The sequence below is a fragment of the Drosophila persimilis genome, unplaced genomic scaffold, assembly GCF_003286085.1.
Source record: "Drosophila persimilis strain 14011-0111.01,24,50 unplaced genomic scaffold, DperRS2 tig00000735-arrow-arrow-pilon, whole genome shotgun sequence".
Classification (NCBI taxonomy): domain Eukaryota; kingdom Metazoa; phylum Arthropoda; class Insecta; order Diptera; family Drosophilidae; genus Drosophila; species Drosophila persimilis.
The window spans coordinates 1,099,108-1,116,542 of record NW_020825346.1 but is presented as its reverse complement, the minus strand read 5'-3'; the positions used below and the strand labels follow the sequence as shown (position 1 = coordinate 1,116,542).

The following is a 17,435-nucleotide window of genomic DNA, read 5'->3' as shown; positions in this document are numbered from 1 at the left end:
GACTGTTTTTTCCACCATTTCAATCGAATTAATTGGGGTTTTTTTTATTTTTGTTTGCATCCACAAACCACGCAGGCTTGTTAAATAATTAAAGCTTTAAATGCCCTCTTTACAAAAACAACCCAATATAATCATAGTTTCAAGAGCAGTTTCGACAGCTGTTTTTCTCAGCAACTAAAAAGGAATATGTTTTTTAGGCGGCCCCAATTGATTCCCCCACCAAACACTCATCCACTCGTTCGAATTTATTCTCAAAATTCTGAGTAAGCACTTGGCTTGGTCTTGGTCCCCAGTCTCGATCGATGTTTTCTCCCTCTTTTTCTTGGCATCAGATTTCCGATCATTTCCGATCGTTTGTTTACGCGTATTCGAATTTCAGTAAGCAAAAGCATCAAGAAAGAGTAAATAAAAAAGAAATAAAAGGGAAACAGAAAAGTCAATAAGAGTATTCAATTACAATTTCAATATCTGATAAATGCAATAGTGGAAATAAATCGTAGAAACGCTCTACTTTCAATTGGGAAGACAAGAAAAGTCCCTCTAATAAGACGTCTAGCTTCCATTGCTCCATTGTAACACAATACATGACGTGTGCACGACAAGGCACGTTGGTTCTTGGGACTGAAGACGCCCAAGTGAATGCTGCAAAAGAGAATGTCCCGTATTGTGGTCGAAAGATCATTGAAGATTGATTGAAAAGATCATGAGCATGATACCTCATATAATGCTCACAGAATCCTCTATCTGGGAAGACAAGATAAGACCCTTATAGATGAGGCTTTGGCTGGACAACGTCTTGGAGTAAAACTATGATTGGATTTGGAATATATTTCGTTTCGGAGGGCAGCAGTCTGCTCTCATCAAATGTACAGTGAAGGTCAACGGCAGTGTCTGACTCGTGCTGCCACAGATATAAAGATATATATATACTCTATATATGTATCTACATATGTAGTAGTAAAAAGTATCTTGTGCATTTTGATTTGTTATAATGTCCGTGTATAATCAAAATTTGTGGGACTCGCGACTATAATAATAAATTATGTGTTTAATTTTTTTTGGCAATGCGACAGATGACAGGCCCAGGCGTAGAAACTTGCTGTAGAACCCCTGACCCCTGACCCTGAAAGGGGCGAGCATAAAGAGTAGAACGAAACTATACTTAAATAGCGAGCAGAGGAGAAGAACTGTGTAAGAAGAGCATTCAGTTGAAAGGGCAAACGTAATTTTAGTCAATCTTTATTGATTTATTGGGGCCTATTAGGGTAAAACCCATTTGCGACGGTATATGGGATATTATAAAGCAAAAGATTGGCGGTCGGAAACAGTCCAGTGCGGTGGTTGGACCTGAAGAGAGGTGGCTTTCTTTGAGAATGAATTCGGACACGGACTCGGGGTCTGAGCGCGAGAAGAGCAGCGATCCCAACGAGGGTTTGCTCAGCAGCGACGACAAGACCTTTCACGACGACGACGATGAAGAGGAGGAGGAGGAGGAGGATTCCTCGCCAGCCGATGATGAGGCAGAGTTGGAGGAAGAGGAGTCCCTACTGCCAGTGCAGAAGGAGGTGGAGGAGAAACCCACAGCCGCCCCAGTGGTTGTCTTGCTGCAAACTGATGAGGAAGCCATAGAAATTCAAGAACAAATCGATGTAAACTTTGCTGAGCCCTCTTCGGCCAGACCATCATTTGTGAGCGAGGAGGGACCTGCAGTCGTCCAGCACAGTGCAGAGCCGCAACCGGAACAGGAACAGGAGCCCCTGAAATGTCCTTCCTCGCTGCGCGACAGTGTGCGCGAGTCGATCGAATGCTTCTACTCGGCACAGGATCTTCTCGAGTACGGCCACGGGCTCTCCTCGACAGCCGCCGAGCAACGGACACCGGATGTGGAGTCCGGTTATTTTGAGAAGTCCGAGAGCGATGCCTCGCGGGATGAGTGGGAGGCGGCACCCTCCGCAGGAGCCGCCCGTTCCCGTTTGCTACTGTCCGCCTCTGCCTCCGCCTCCTCCTCCAGTCGCAACAGCTCCGAGGGCCTGCGCATGGAGCTGAGACGCTTTCGGGCCATGATCGAGACCCTGGAGCGAGAGAGCCTGGAGAAGTCGCAGTCCGAACAGCTGTTGCAGCAGCTTAGCCCCCCCAAGAAGACCAAGCCGAAGCCAAAGCAGCGATCCTCTCATCCCCCGGCAGCGCCTGGAATGCCAGCGGAGCAGCGGGGCTTCTGGTCGACGGTGTTTGGCGAGGCCGGACTGGAGATGGGCCAGAGCCAGGAGGAGGACGAACGTATTGCGGATATACAAAGTACGGACACATGATATGGGGATACAAGCGTTAACAGAAGATATAATGAAAATTTCTCAGAAAAACTAGGGAATATTTAAGGAACCGACGAGAAACGTTGGGAAGAAGAATAGATCTAATTATGGATTGGTTATTGGGATCCCATGACATCTATCTACAGACCTTTTTATTGCCTTTTATTTATATTATACTCAACTCGATTTGTTCACTCTTTGATCACTTTGCAGAAGCTCATCGCGCTCTGGAACTGCTCGAGGACTACCATGCCCGACTCTCCGAGCCGCAGGATCGAGCGCTGCGTATTGCAATCGAACGCGTTATACGCATATTTAAGTCTCGCTTGTTTCAAGCGCTGTTAGGTGAGTAATCAATACCCACCGTCCCCCAAACGATAGTTACGATTGGCATCTACTAAAGGTTAAGGTATAAGTTTGTTTGCAAGAGCTACTAGATGATAAGTAGTGTAAGAGCAGTGGATATTTCTTGGGACATATTCTTTAAAGAATTAAAAGGACAGTAGTCCTCCATGTACTATGGCTTATTTAAGTATTGAATAATCGATGAATTGCTAGTGTTTTTTTTTTACCGTATCAGAAGTTCAATCCCAAGAACTTATCGAACTGGAAGAGGATCCCGTTAGTTGTTGTTCCGGTCTGCCTGCCTATCGTCCAATCGATATTTGTTGTCTCTCATTTCTATTCTTCTTTTGGCTTGAAATTATTTCCACTTGACAGGGAAGGAAAAACAACAAAGAAAAACACCCAGAAGAGAGAGCGATAATATTGCATAGGATTTGGGTCAAACACAGCCCAGGCAGAGCAGAGAAGAGCAGAGCAGCGCAGTCACGGTCGCAGCTTGTCGCTTGAGTGTGGCGCCCCTCCCACCGTGTTCCCCTTCGGGGGCTGACATTCGTTGCCGGGTATCCATCCATTTTGAGGGGCAGGCAGCCGGCCAGGCCATTGTGTCTGCTCTGTGGGACTCTTTTTTTTTTTTTTGCCTGTTGTATAATTTGCAAAAGTTGCTTCGCTCTCTCTATGTCTGTGCCCTGGTGCCTGTGCTGTGCTGTGTGTGTGTGTGTGTGTCCCATTCAAACCGACAATCATGGCCTTCCCTCTGTACTTTTGCCGTGCCCCCTATACTGTGGCATCATCATCATCATCGTCATCATTCTCATGGGGTAACCACACTGTGTGCCGCCGCCGATGCCAAGGCAGGAGTTGCATAATCCGTTTTGTACCCCATATCTAACATTTCGAGTCGAGTCAAGTCGATTCCTCCACCTCGCGGTGCTTCTTCCTTCTTTCATCTTACTTTGTTACTGCTTCTGTGACTGTTTCTGCTGCCACTTCTTCTTCAACTATTTGTCACTTTGTTGGTGGTCCCTTTATGAGTGTGTCCTGCTTGTTACAAACTCTTTCGTTTATATGGAAGCCCATTTTGTGATATATTTTGATACATTTACTTTATATTTTATTTCTTAAGCCAAAAATTGGAATAAAAACTGCTCCATCTTTAAAAATTAATAAATATTGGTAGATCCATGATAGCTTTGCTTTTAAGGATTATTAATTATTAATATATTTAACAAAGTATTTACCTTATTGGGAAATTTATGATATTTTAAATGAATTTTTATTTTTAAGGCTATTTTTTAAGATCTTAGTTTTTATTTTTATTTAGCAAGTGCATTTTTATTTTTATTATATTTATTTTATTACATACATATGTATGTAAGTGTTTAATAGTCTGTTTTTAGTTTTAGTTTTTGTTTATTTTAATATTTTTTATTTTATATGGAGTGGTATAAACAGGATTTTTTACAATTATACCATCATGAAATGCAACGATTTCAATTTGTACAGAATTGTGGATTAGATTATAGTAATTAAATTATATTTATTTGTATTATATTTGCAAAATGATGCCTTAAAGCAGGGCCTCCGTGTCCAATGAAGTCATCGGACATGCTTCACCTTAACAGGGTACACGCATTTCATGAAATCGTGTTGTCGTATAAACATTGTAACACTTTTTCTGGGTTTTCTGGTCGTACAATGTGCATACATTGATGTTTAATGGGGGAGTACTTGAGGGCTGGGAATCGAATGTCTGTAAAATGGAGCTCCATTTGACTTCTCTAAGATCAACCAGAAAGCCGGAACTTTTCCGTCTCGTTTTGTAAATATGCCAGATACAAAAGGCCTGACTGGTCATACGATATACAAGTAATATTGAAGCGAAAAGTTGCTGGGGTCAACCCCTTTCCCGCCGTTAATATGTTGAGAGAACAGGAGCACGCACCCCGAGCGGTTTTCACGTGGGGCTTGCTTCTTTTACTGTCAATCCTCGCCACAGCAAACGCCAGCCTGCCAAAGGACAGGACGAAGGATGGACATCATTTGCAGGAGACCGGCCCCTGGAGAAGAATGTCGGGGGACATTGGTGATCGGCGGATGCATACTCAGCGACTCTACGATGCCTATCTGGATTGGGTGAGGTACGAGCAAGAGGTAAGCGACAGGGACAGCGAGGATGTGGATGAGCCGTTGAATCAATGGAATGTATCTGCGGCCCACCATCCCATCGAATACGCTGCTGCGGAAGAGCATACACTACAGTCCGTGAAGTACTTTGGCCGACTGCCCAGCTCCAAGTCAAAGGAAGAAAGCGAACGGAGCTCCGATGGGAAGGAGTCCGTTGGCATGCTGATACTGAAGATGAAAACGATGCCCAGTCGATTGGAGGCAGCAGCAAAGGCGGCCCAGCGGAAGTACGAGCCGAAACAGAGATACAGCGAGGATCTGGCCGAAGGTCCTGTCCCAGCCTCAAGCCGATATCCAAAGACAGAGACAGAGGCAGAGCCTGAGCCAGAGCCAGAGACGGAGCTAGAGGCAGAGCCAGAGGCAGATAGAGAGACGGAGCTAGAGGCAGAGCCAGAGGCAGAGAGAGAGACAGAGCCAGAGACAGAGCCAGAGCCAGAGCCAGAGACAGAGCCAGAGCCAGAGACAGAGACACAGCCAGAGACAGAGACAGAGCCAGAGACAGAGACACAGCCAGAGACACAGCCAGGGACTTTAGCGATGCCCGGAATGGGTAGGCTCAGTGCCCTGATCGAATTAGTGAATATGGCTGAGCGACTGGACCAGAGTGATGTGGTAAGCGAGCTCGCGAAGAGCATCAGCGATGAGACGGAGCCACAACTGACCAGCAGCAGTGACTGCCTGCTAGCCGATCCACTGAGTGGCCGGTTTGGTGAAGCCACAGACAAGCTTCTCGATCAAGTGGATCCCCGGAGGACCGCCACTACTTTCAAGAGAATCCTGAAAGACTTGAGGAAGCGACGACCGTCCGACCACACGGGGGGCCTCTATGACGACTACCTGAGAATATTCTCCCAGGCGCTCAGCGATCAGTCCCCCGCCACCAGTGAAGGGAATTCTCCCATGGAGTGGAATGATATGAGCTCATGTCGCTGTGAAAATTCAAAGCCAGCGATGCTGGCAGCTGATCAGGGCCAAGTGCAGGCCAAGAAACAGACCAAGCAGAGGGTCGTGGATAAGTTATCCGGAGCTCCGGAGCTGAACGGCGGCCTCACGCCGTACTACTTGCCGAAGTCGAGGAGCCGTCAGCTCATCTGGAACGAGGTTCCACTGGTCGAGCCGGGACTGAGCTTAGAGCCCCATAAAATGACAAAGAAAGCGCGTCTGCACAACGAAAATAAAGGACTCAAAGCACGTCCTTCCCCAGCGGCAGATCCCATCCATTTTGTAATCAAACAGTCGTCGTTGTACAGCCTCATCGATACGTACCAAAGGCAGATGCAGAGCCTAAGGCAGAGCCTGCATTCCAAACATGATTGGTGGAAGGAAGTGATAGATAGAGGCCTGGCACCCGGCCATTCACCATCCAAGCGGTACGCGGTCGCAGCTCCCGATGACCCAGTGTCCTTCCCCGAGGAACTAGCCAATCAAGCTGACATGGGCTCCGAGCCGCAGATCGGGGGGGATTTGATTGACAATATGGGCAGTCAGATGAATATGTCACCTATGGAGCTGTTCCAGAGTATTATGGGCTCGAATGTGGGTTCGGGTAAGTGGTTGCTGTTTTTAAAAGCTCTGCTCTAGTGTATGATGCTCTCAAAAAAGGACACCAGATCGGCGGTGGCCAGGCAGGGAATTCAACATTAAATACATTATGGAAATTGAAGCTACCACTAGAGACGTTTATAGAGGATCCGCAGCCACAGGAACAGCCCGCACAGGATCCGCCGATCCAGAGGCCGTCGAAAAACGATTCAAGTGCACAGGATCCAACCAGTTTAGGCCCAGTGCTGGACAAGATCCTGCAGCGTTTGGAGACCCTGCAGGAAAGCAAATGCAGCAACAATACCGGCAACGAAAAGGACCATGGCGATTTGTCCTGTTGTTTTACCGATCCAGCAGATGGTAAGCCATCAGTTCTCTACCGATCGCAATCGTCTTGAATATCTCTCTCTTGCACAGGTGCACCCTGCGACATAATTGGCTCCTGGGAGTCCCTTGTGCTGGGCGTGCGGATCAACATCCAAGCTCCTAAGAAAAGCAAGAGTGCCGAGGGAGAGAAGAGGCCAACCTGTTATAACCCCAGGCTGAGTAAATCTCGGCGAGAGTGCGTGAAGATTAACCAATCCCAGCCGAAGGACAGGGCTGACTCTGAGAAAGAGGAACTCATTCAGTCCGACCTGATGATCAATGTCAGCGTGCAGGAGACGGTGCCGCCACGAGCCCATGTGATCGTCGAGAACCTGGACGACTGGGATTTTTCGGGGCACACCCTGAGCGTGATGGGGGGACCCGTCTCGCTGGCCTTCCGCAAGGTAAAGTCCAATCTGGTGGGCAACTTTGTCGGCTATTGTCGCACCTGCGGCTGCGTGGACACCATATTTGGATCGTGGACCTTCTGTCAGCCATCTCAAGACTGCCAGGACATCATCATGTCCCTGGTGGATAGGCGGGATCTCTTGAGGCGCTATAGTCTGGACGAGAAGCAAAAGGGTCGCTACAAGGAACAGATTTACCTGGGCAGCAGGTTCGCCCAGAAGGAGAAGGAGCGCATGGAACCCGAGTCAATGAATTCACAAAAATCCACTCCCCAGACACAGAGGGGCCAGGCCACAGAGGAGGAGGAATGTGAATACACTCTTTGGTAATAATTAACATAGCATTAGCCGGCAGCCGGCATCTGACAGCCGACAGCCGACAGCCACAACAGTAACCTCAGCCTCAGCCTCAGCCTCAGCCTCAGCCTGAGTATTCCAATCCAATTCCAATGACATGGACGGGCATCAACTGCATGAGAAAGCAGATTGAGGTTTGAGGTAAGCTTCTGCCTTCTGTGTATTTGCTATCGCGCCATGTTCGAAGCGGATTAAGGATTGCACAGGCTCTGAGGGGCACCCATTGATACTTACAGTCTCATTGCATCAACTGCATGGCGAAAAAAAGCTCTGTTTTCGGTTCGATTTAAGCCGAGGAAAGGCAAAAAGTGTTGAATAAATTTTTCGATATGCTCTTCTATTTGTCCTTTACCATACATTTTCTTGTATGACTTGATGTGAAGTGCATGAGAAGGAATGACGGCTCGATGCAGAACAAGGGGGTTTTCTAATCTCTTTTTCCCTCCTTGAGCAAGCAGGAGGCCCTGGCACTCGTCGTAATAGAAATAGAGTTTAGAACTTAATATTAAACCTAAATTGAGCAAATTGAGTGCAAGAGTGTTTTGGAATTGTAAGCAATGTGATCCAAACACAAATGCGGCGTCAAGTTTCTCAATTTTAAACTCGAAAATTAGCCAAAAGTGAAGTAGTCAAGGACTTGGCATTCTTTTGGCCACAGGAGACACCCAAACACCCTAGAACAAACACCTTTGTAAGGGGAGATGCTTAAAGTTCATGCCAACAATTGACACTCGAGAGAGTGGCAGTGGAAGCCGCAGTAGGAGCCAGAGCCAGAGCCAGAGGCCACTGGGAACAGAAAATGATGAACGAGTGTGTGGGGCTGTGTGGGCGGTTAGCATGTGCAGGCAAAAATCCGAATTTAATTGGCCTAGAATTCGGTTTATCTCTGACTGAGACCTGGGCTCTCCAACACACACACTCCCACATACAACTGGGGCCTGGGTGGGTATCGATTTTCACGAGCCTCCTCAAAGGAGCAGAAGCCAAGCGATGGGGCCACGGGACGAAAGAGAAGGTGGATTGAGTTTCATCATCTGTTGTTGGCCAGAAACAGAAACAGAACCAGAACCACAACCTCCCTGAGCCGCCCCACCTTCCTACCTCCCTGCCGGGGGCTATGACATTGGCATTCGGCTGAGAAAAGCTGAAATGTTGGCAACACAAAGCGCCAGCAGCCAGAACAGAGCAGAGCAGGAGAATCCATAGGAAACATTCCCAAGCAAAAGCATTCGATAACTCATTTTGGGTTCAAGTGGCTCAATCGATTGCATAACCGAAGATACTGGACCCTCCTCGGTCTAGAACTTGTACAAAATACTTTGGCAGTAGTTCTGCAGGAAATATGTTTAAAATCCCATTCGAATCTTTGAATCTTTATAGATATAGAATATTGTTTTGGAGTCGTAGAACCCTGCTCTCAATATGCAGCATCTGCTCAGTCTCCCATTCTCTTCGTTCCACTGATATTCCAGAACGGAAATCCCATTCGAATCTTTGAATCTTTATAGATATAGAATATTGTTTTGGAGTCGTAGAACCCTGCTCTCAATATGCAGCATCTGCTCAGTCTCCCATTCTCTTCGTTCCACTGATATTCCAGAACGGAAATCCCATTCGAATCTTTGAATCTTTATAGATATAGAATATTGTTTTGGAGTCGTAGAACCCTGCTCTCAATATGCAGCTCTGCTCAATATCTGCTCAGTCTCCCATTCTCTTCGTTCCACTGATATTCCAGAACGGGGCCTCACAGTAAGTGTGTTCCTCAGTTGCATTAGCATGGAACATGTTCCCAATAAATTCAAACATTTCCTGCTCTGTTCCACCGAATAACTAGCCTGCAGACACCATTACGATAAATATATCCTTGTGGCAGTAGGGGGTCCTGCTCCCGCCACTGTGTCTACACAGACGACGACGACGACGACCATTTCAATGAGAGTACGATTTCATATATTACGGTGTACGACCGTTTGGAATTCAATGCTCCAATGCTTGTCTTTCTCCGCTCCCATTTTCATTTCCATTCCCGCTCCCGCTCCCACTCCCCTTCCCCTTGCCAGATTTTTGTTTTTTTTCTTCCTGACAAGTGGCGCTGTCGTGAACAGGAAATTAAATGGGCGCCATGGATTTCGTTTCTCCCTGTTTGTTCAGTTTCTGTAAAGTTCAGCCTCGCTTCGGTTCGGTTCGGTTCGGTTCGGTTCGGTTTGGTTCGATTCATTCCCCCATTTAGGCCACTCGACTGTTTTGTGGAAGCGAAACATATTGGCGATGGCTGGGTGGAGTGGTGGGGCACGGTCCTGGTCTCGCTGTCAGTGGCGCTGTCAGTGCCGCCGTCAGTGCGCATTGAAATGTGTGCATTTGAGATGCATTCTGGCAGTTTCCTGATTTCCGCTGCTTGCTTTTGCTACCGCACCAGCGCAATTTCCATCCAGCGGGGAGCACAGATGAGAGACGGCAAGAGAGCTTTTCAATAATCAACACAAGCTAGAGATGAGCGCGTGACTCCGACACTTGCTTAAGACTGGAAAAAGTATTACTCTGCAGAGAGACCTCTGAAATCGAGGACTATATAAGTTAGAGAAAGAATTTCTTATGGAAATCGTTTAATTTTTAGTTACTGATTTAATCTTAAAATTAAATTCAAGCCCCCCACTAAAAGTGAATACAAAAAATCCCTGTTTTAAGGCACTTTTTTTGGGGTTAACCAGAGTCCTTTTGTTAAGAGTCGAGACATACGGGCCGCGACACTATACTAGAATACTCATAAAACTTATAGAATACTTATATTAAAGTTATGAATTTAGCTTGTTATTACATAAAATCGTTCAATATTTCATCAAGATCCATGACAATGATCTGTATACTCTATTTTAGGGAATCTAAAAGCAGTGGAAACCTGTTCTTAAGAAGTGTTTTTCGGTGGTACAACAATTACAGTACATTGCCTTCCAGGACGTTTTAGTATTTAAGACATAAGACACCCTCTAAACCTCTGCTCTAAGCAGCAATCCAGAGTCATGAACAGTTTCAAGTGAGTGTCACAGCCGCAGACCCCTTCACGCCAAGAGGTGGCGTTGCCTGCACGTCTCGTGGGGGGTAGCCAAAGCCCCCCTGAGCGTTGCTGTTTATTTATTCATTCGGATGCACTCCACGTTATCCATGCTCCACGCTATCTGTATTCAATGTTTTCAACTTTATTAACCACGCTGCCACTTTGGCCACTCAGTCCATACCATTGTTGTGGGGCGCGTTCATTGTTTACTCAAGAATCAGGGAATCTGCTGTCGGGTTCTCTGGTTTCGGGCTGGCGGATTGGGGGCTTAAGTGTGGGATAATGGGGATATTCCCTGTCCCTCTATCACTGTCTCTCTCCGCTTGGCTTCAGTTTTTAAGTAAAGAGGGATAATCTTTTCCTGAGTTGGCTCCAAACAGACTCCCCGAAGCGGTTGGATGACTACTGCCAGGAGTTCATCTCTATCAGAGGGTAAGTGACTCAATTAATAGTCGGATTCGAACACAAAAATAACGAAGTTCTTTGCTTACAGAAACTGGGAACATAAAATTGGAATTTACTCATAGCATTGGATGTCCTCTGCCCAGAAGAGATGACTCTGCGGCAGGATCATCGGACGCCTAGGGATTTTCTGGGATGTATTGGAAACGCCAGCAGATCTTCGTTAAGGAGGTCTATGGACAAACGATGGATCCAGAGCCTGGCTGGGCTCCCTGGATCTCTTTAACTGTGTTCCGCAAACAGAAGATATCCGGCACTGGCCGCGCCGAACAGCCTCATGACCACCGACGACATTCATCTAGATTTCTAAATTCAAGGCAGCTCCAAATGTCTTCTGTTGTATGGCTACCATCCGTCAATATAGGATTAAGGATTAACATCTCAATTGAATGGAAACCCTATTAAAAGCGCAGCAAATCGATTTCTCTGCTGAGCGGTGATCCGGCTTCTCTGTCGTGTGCCACCTACCTTGACCGACTGGGGCATGGGGAAATCATGCACATCGATGCGGTCAACGGTCCAGGACTTGGGACTTGGACTAAGAAACTGCATATTTATGCTTTGAAGGCTGTTTAAGTATTATGAAAAACTAATCATGGAATCATGGAATCTTAATATTTAATAGGAAATAGTTTGTGTCCCATTGGAAATGGAATCTTACTGACCAATCTTTCAACTATTATTTAGCAGTTAGTTAACAGATTAAATTCGTAAGATTTTATAATGAATGTGAAATGGCGAGTATAGTAGTGGAAGATAATCTGCCACTGGAGCTCTATTAAAAAGTTGTTGAATAGCTATAAACAGATCGACAAGGACTTCCCTACAAATCGGGTATTGTTTTGTCCATGCTTACCCTGTTTATCGAAGAAACGTTAGCTATTATCGAGACATCTTAATTGTAAATTCATACAATACATGACAAGTGCAAATCTATAAATAGATGCACTAAAATATTGTATCTATGTACATTTTTGCTATGAGAAACCATAGATATACATATATCTTAGGGATGGCTTTGACAAGTCTTCATTATTTGAATTCGTGTGCAGATTATATCTAGCCAGAAAGTAGCGGTTTCAGAATCATAGAACTAAGAGCCTTTTGGCTTTTTGAGCACCTGGCTTTCGAGCCCTACTAATGCTAGATCAACTCGCTTTTAAGTGTATACTTTTAAGGCATACATAGGCAGATCATGTTTCAATAAAAAGAATTTGATATGGCATGGTATGGTATATATGGACATGGTATTCATTCTATCCCATCCACCATTCATCAGATGGATCTTAGTTCAGTTTTAAGATACTAAGATACGTATTACATTTAAGATCCAATCTCCTAGACGGCTAACTAATTGTTAATTGGGGCTTTGTATTTGTATTTGCAGATATACAAGAATTCTATGAATTGACCTTATTGGATGACTCAAAGAGCATACAGCAAAAGACAGCGGAGACCTTGCAGATAGCAACCAAATGGGAGAAGGATGGCCAGGCCGTTAAGATAGCCGATGTAAGTGCACATAATATTCAGTGGAGAGTACGATGGACTCTGGACTCCAGAACGATGTAGAAAGTACATATATATATATTGTGCGTGTGTGTTATTTTTTTGGGCTGGAAGATACATATTTAAATGAAGGAAGGAGTGTGCATACATATGATTTACGTTTACCAAAAAAAGGATTCGATTTCAGATTTTCGTTAACCAAATTTCATTGCAAATACGAGTATCATTTCATGAAATTATCTTATGAGTTTTGCATCTATCGGATCGTCATTGGCTATTGCTTTACTATTCGTACTACTACTATATGCTATATCTAACATCTGCTCTGCCATTCAGCTCTCTGCTATACTCTATACTGTTCTCTATATATTCTTCTCTTCTTCCACTCCATGCTTACTACTACTACTACTACTACTACTACTACTATTACTATCCTGAAACAACTATTCACACAGTTTATAAAGACAACAACAACAAACCTAAATCGCAATTGTGTCTATGAGTTTACCAACGATGCATCATCCAATCAGACTCTCAATCAATCAGCACTCAATCAAAATCAAATTGTGAATAATATCAATACAAATGCCCAAGCGCATGCCGAGGCCCTCAGCAGAACATTTAAAAATGAATTGGAAGAGATTTTGGTAAGATACATACATACATACTACACCCCCATACCATTATCCATTACCCATTACCCATTACCCATAACCCATAACCCATAACCCATAACCCATTACTATACATATTATCATTCATTATACATGTAAATCCATCCATCATAGATCAGTAGATAGCTCTACAATATCTAAGCGTTGATCATGCTTTTTTTCGGGCTATAAGTTATAGAAAGCACCTGAGAACATTTGTATATACAATCGATTGATATTCAGCTTTTACGCCATTCACATGAAAACATTTCAAATTGAGTTGAGTTCTGAGGAATGAGTTTATGGATGAGTTTTCGACTCCAAGAGGGGGTTACAAAGGAGCTAATATGACACAGTCTAAGCCTTTAATTATCGGAAAAACTTTGGGCATATGAAGCCATGTTTAAGTCTAAAAGTTATGATCATCAAAATACGATTAGAACTAGTATACTCTTAGGGTTACGGTAGTACGATTTTGTACTAGGTTTTGAGAAATGTATTAGCAGCTGGGATCTAGAGTTTTGAGACTAAGTTTACGAAAAGTCTGTTAGGGACTGTGACTGTCTGGTCTGGACTATGAATGGTGATTTAAGTTGATTCTTGCCTTGAAAATACACCTAGAAAGTTGTTGGAAATCTGAAATTCTTCTGCTAATTTCAGCTTTTTCTATAGGCTGCCATGCGTTAGCATATGTAAGACTTGTTTGAGACTTACTTTAGGCTGAGCCACTGGCTATGAATTATAGATGTATGTACCTTTTACAATATGTATAGAAATTGGAGACCCAATGGAAATCTACATAGTTCTTCCAGAACTTTCGAGGGTTTCGCACTTTAATTATACTTTTCTGCTAACAGTTTGGTTACACATGTTGCGCGTCATGCAGCAGATCCCCTCGGTTACTTTCTATGCAGTTTGCAGCGCCATTTGCAATTTGTTAATGGGTTAATGGGGGTGGGTTCCGAGCATAAACTACTAGTTTTAATCTTAAACATCGTACTCGTCTTGCTGGATTTGTTACTCTTAAGGCTAACTAACTAGGTCCCCCGCCATATTATCATCGAGAACAGACTCAATTGATTCCCCTAGAGCTAATTGAAATCTCTTGAACATGCCTCGGGGCGGCCCTAAGTGCGAGCCCTAAGAGAGGAAAGGTTGAAGGCGAAGGCGCGCTCGAATAGGAGAAGGAGGAAGGTCCTCCATCCAGATGAATGTCCGCACTCGAGGTTGTCCATGGATAGGGCTTCAAGTGGCTATGACAACGGTTATCCCCCTTTATGCCCATCCCCATTCCCATTCCCATTCCCATGGCTATGCACGTGCCAATGATGGTGATGAGCGCCAGCTTAGGCAGCGTCAATCACAAAGTACTCTCTGTTCTGTGATACCCAGCCTCGGGCTTAAGTTAAATGCGGGGTGTGTACACATTGGTGGCGCTGCTTGCACTGCTTGCACAAGTGAAAAATGCACTGCTTAGCAGGCGATGTGGTAGGTGAAACACTGAAGAGGGAAGGCCTTTTCAAACAGGAATATGTTCTCTTTTGTGGTGTCATTTCTTTTGTCTAGTTTCTCATTCGAAGAGATGCTAGATCCCTTTACAGGAAGAACATATTGTCTGGAGTTTTAGATATTTTATTGGTAGGATTATTAAATAATTAATGTGGAATGGGGATGAGAGGTAGGACGTTGAGATACGGATGTTGACGGTACCCGTATCTCAGACCATATTTTAAAGGGTATCCAGCAGGTCGTTGCCTCTGTCGGCTTTCTGTGCGGCGGCTTACGCTATATGCACCTACACATTAAAAAGCAGACACAAAGGTTCAGATTTACAACCTTTTGCTCTCTCTCTCTCTCCTCGTCCTGGTCCTGGTCCTGGTCACGTCCCACTCATTCGTCTCCCTGCCTTGCCTGGTTTGCTTCCCATCGCGTCCCGGGACATGCGTACTGCACGATAAACGACAGACGACAAACGATGAAACGATGAAACGGCGAAATGTTAGAAATCGGTACACGGTAAACGGGGCTACCGGTTAAACGGTAGACAGGCAGCGCCAGCTGGCGGGGATCTCTGCCCCCAGCCCCGCGTTGGGTACACAGTAAAACGCATTTGATGGGAGTGGGTGACAAACCCCGCCTCCTGCATAAGGATGCTGTTATCAGGGGGGTGGCGAGCCGGCCTCAACCAATGAACGATTACCCACGGTTCTGCTGTCGACTTTTTCCATTTTCTCTGCTTTTTTTCTTGTTCTTCTTCTATATTTTGTGTTGTTGTTGGGTCTTTTGTTTTGCCTGGCGACGCCGACCGAACGGTTGGGGCTTTCGGTTATTTGCGGAGGGTGGGGAGGGGTGCCGTCTGGCATACGCCTGGCATACGCCTGGCTGCGGGGTGCCATGATGTGCGATTCGATTCCGATGGCGAATGCGAGGCGAGGCGAGGCGAGACGACGCGAGGCGTGCGATACTTATAGAAGGCAGCAGGCAGGCGGCAGGCGGTAGTAACAGTCGTGCTGTCGACGTGTCGAGTCGTGTTCAACTTTGCATAGCGGCGCGCCTCGTCTGTTGTCTGTCTGTCTGTCTGTCCTGTCGCTACGTTTCTACCTTTGGATTCGACTTCTTCGACGGCTTCTTGTTCTTAGCAGAGTTTTTGTATGTGTGTGTGAGTTGGCCGCATCTCATGCGGCTTAACCCTTGTGTTGTGGTCGACTATCGCGTGTCTCCTGAACCTTCCACTGCTTGCTCGACGACCTGTTTCTATTCTTCTTTCACTCTCTCTCTCCCATTTTTTAGCAGAGCGCACAGAGTGAGAGTGTGTGATGGTGGGCTTCCCCGGCATATGCGTGTCCATCACTCATGTCCGTTCATTCTCCAACTCCTTGTTTTTGGCGCCAAAAAGCAAACATTTTACATAATTTGTAAGACAAAATGTGTACAAAAAGAACAACAACAGTAGTAAGAAAGTGTGCTATGCTAGGGGGTGGGGAAGAATGGGGGTGGGGAGAGGAGGGTGGCATTGTTTCAGGCAGGTTTCCAAATATTACGTATACGCGTTGCCCCCCTCCCTCCGACAGTGTCCGGCCTTCCCTCAGGGCACTGCCTGCCGTCTGCCGTCTGCCGCCTGCCGCTTGTTCAATATTCTCTTGACTTTTTAGTATGTTTTCCGTTGTGTGTTTTGCTTTTGCTTGTTTTCATTAACTCTCCCCGCACTCCCCACCCCCACCACCACTCTTTGAGTTTTCTTCCGAGTTTTTTCATTCATGTCTGACGGACCCGATCCGTCGCCTGGCATTGGAAAACATCGTTAAAGCAACAAGAAACAAGAAAAGAAACAACAATATATCAATCTATTTATTTTGGCAGCATTGGCTTGCTTTCTTTTTTGCTACTTTGTGACTTTTCTTCCGTTGTATGTACATACGTCCTCTCCTTTGTTACCTTTACCTTTCCGTTCTCTGCTGTCTTGCCGTCTTTTATTTGAATCTTTCCTGCCAAATACCGTTTGGAATATCCCCAACCATCTGCTTGACCATTTTGCATATGTTGTGGCCAACAATCTCAGGCCCACATCCCCGCCACATGTTGTATTTGTTGGAAGAATGGAAAGGCATTGCCTTTCAGTTAGGGGAACATCATTATGATGCACATAGCACACGGATAGTGTGTACAGGTGGAAGGTGTACCTCTTGGAAGTGGGTCGCAGTTTTCGGAAACATTAGCCCCTTCATGTGTGATTTGACAGCCTTGTAAGGCCCACAACTGTACCAATAATAGGAAACGTATCATATAAAGTAGTTCTTAACCTTTACCGGCCATAATTATATATGGCATTGGTAGTTTTAGACACAACTCCCCAACATATCCATTCTCCCATTTTGGTTAGCCTTTTTGGAAAACATAAACGGGATGCAACTAGTCATAGAAGTCCTAGCAAACGCATATTTTCAAAAACGTATATTTTCACCGTATTTCAAAACGTATACCAATTTAATGACAATTGAATCTAACATTTAAAAGCAAATTGAAGTTACAAAAGAAAAGAATTTTATTTCAGAAATGGCTATAAAGCTGTTCGAACATTAAGCCAAAGAAAGACCAAACTCTAGTACACTTTAATTCAAATATATTCACCGTTTGCACATGTTTCCTATCTGCTGCCAGATGGTCTTCAGTTAAATCAATTTGTTGAGCAAAACTGATTTTGATTTTGCCCAAAATCCTTTAAAAGAGTTATTTTTTGTAAAGAAAG

The 17,435-nt window shown here is 45.1% G+C and overlaps 2 protein-coding genes across 3 annotated transcripts in view; both read left to right on the top strand.

Moving 5' to 3' along the window:
- The window catches only part of LOC6599195 (disks large 1 tumor suppressor protein), a 43,039-nt gene that overhangs the window by 1,275 nt on the left and 24,329 nt on the right, over positions 1 to 17,435 (top strand). The window contains exons 1-3 of one of the 2 annotated variants that reach the window (XM_026992428.1): positions 1,374 to 2,295; positions 2,523 to 2,654; positions 12,415 to 12,539. In XM_026992428.1, coding sequence (XP_026848229.1) covers positions 1,374 to 2,295; positions 2,523 to 2,654; positions 12,415 to 12,539 — 1,179 coding nt within the window. Of the gene's footprint in view, positions 1 to 1,373; positions 2,296 to 2,522; positions 2,655 to 12,414; positions 12,540 to 17,435 lie in introns of those variants that run through there. The other variant, XM_026992429.1, reaches the window with a different exon arrangement.
- LOC113566506 lies at positions 5,348 to 7,841 on the top strand. The gene is made up of 3 exons (XM_026992431.1): positions 5,348 to 6,384; positions 6,441 to 6,740; positions 6,798 to 7,841. The coding sequence occupies exons 1-3, from the start codon at positions 5,376 to 5,378 to the stop codon at positions 7,481 to 7,483; spliced, it is 1,995 nt and encodes a 664-aa protein (XP_026848232.1). The 5' UTR covers positions 5,348 to 5,375; the 3' UTR covers positions 7,484 to 7,841.

What these genes read in the sequence shown, in the direction of transcription:
- LOC113566506 (XM_026992431.1), top strand. Translation starts at nt 5,376, where the DNA reads ATGCCCGGAATGGGTAGGCTCAGTGCCCTGATCGAATTAGTGAATATG. An exon ending in GGGCTCGAATGTGGGTTCGG is followed by an intron (nt 6,385 to 6,440) that starts GTAAGTGGTTGC and finishes CTCTCAAAAAAG; the next exon opens with GACACCAGATCGGCGGTGGC. An exon ending in TTTTACCGATCCAGCAGATG is followed by an intron (nt 6,741 to 6,797) that starts GTAAGCCATCAG and finishes TCTCTTGCACAG; the next exon opens with GTGCACCCTGCGACATAATT.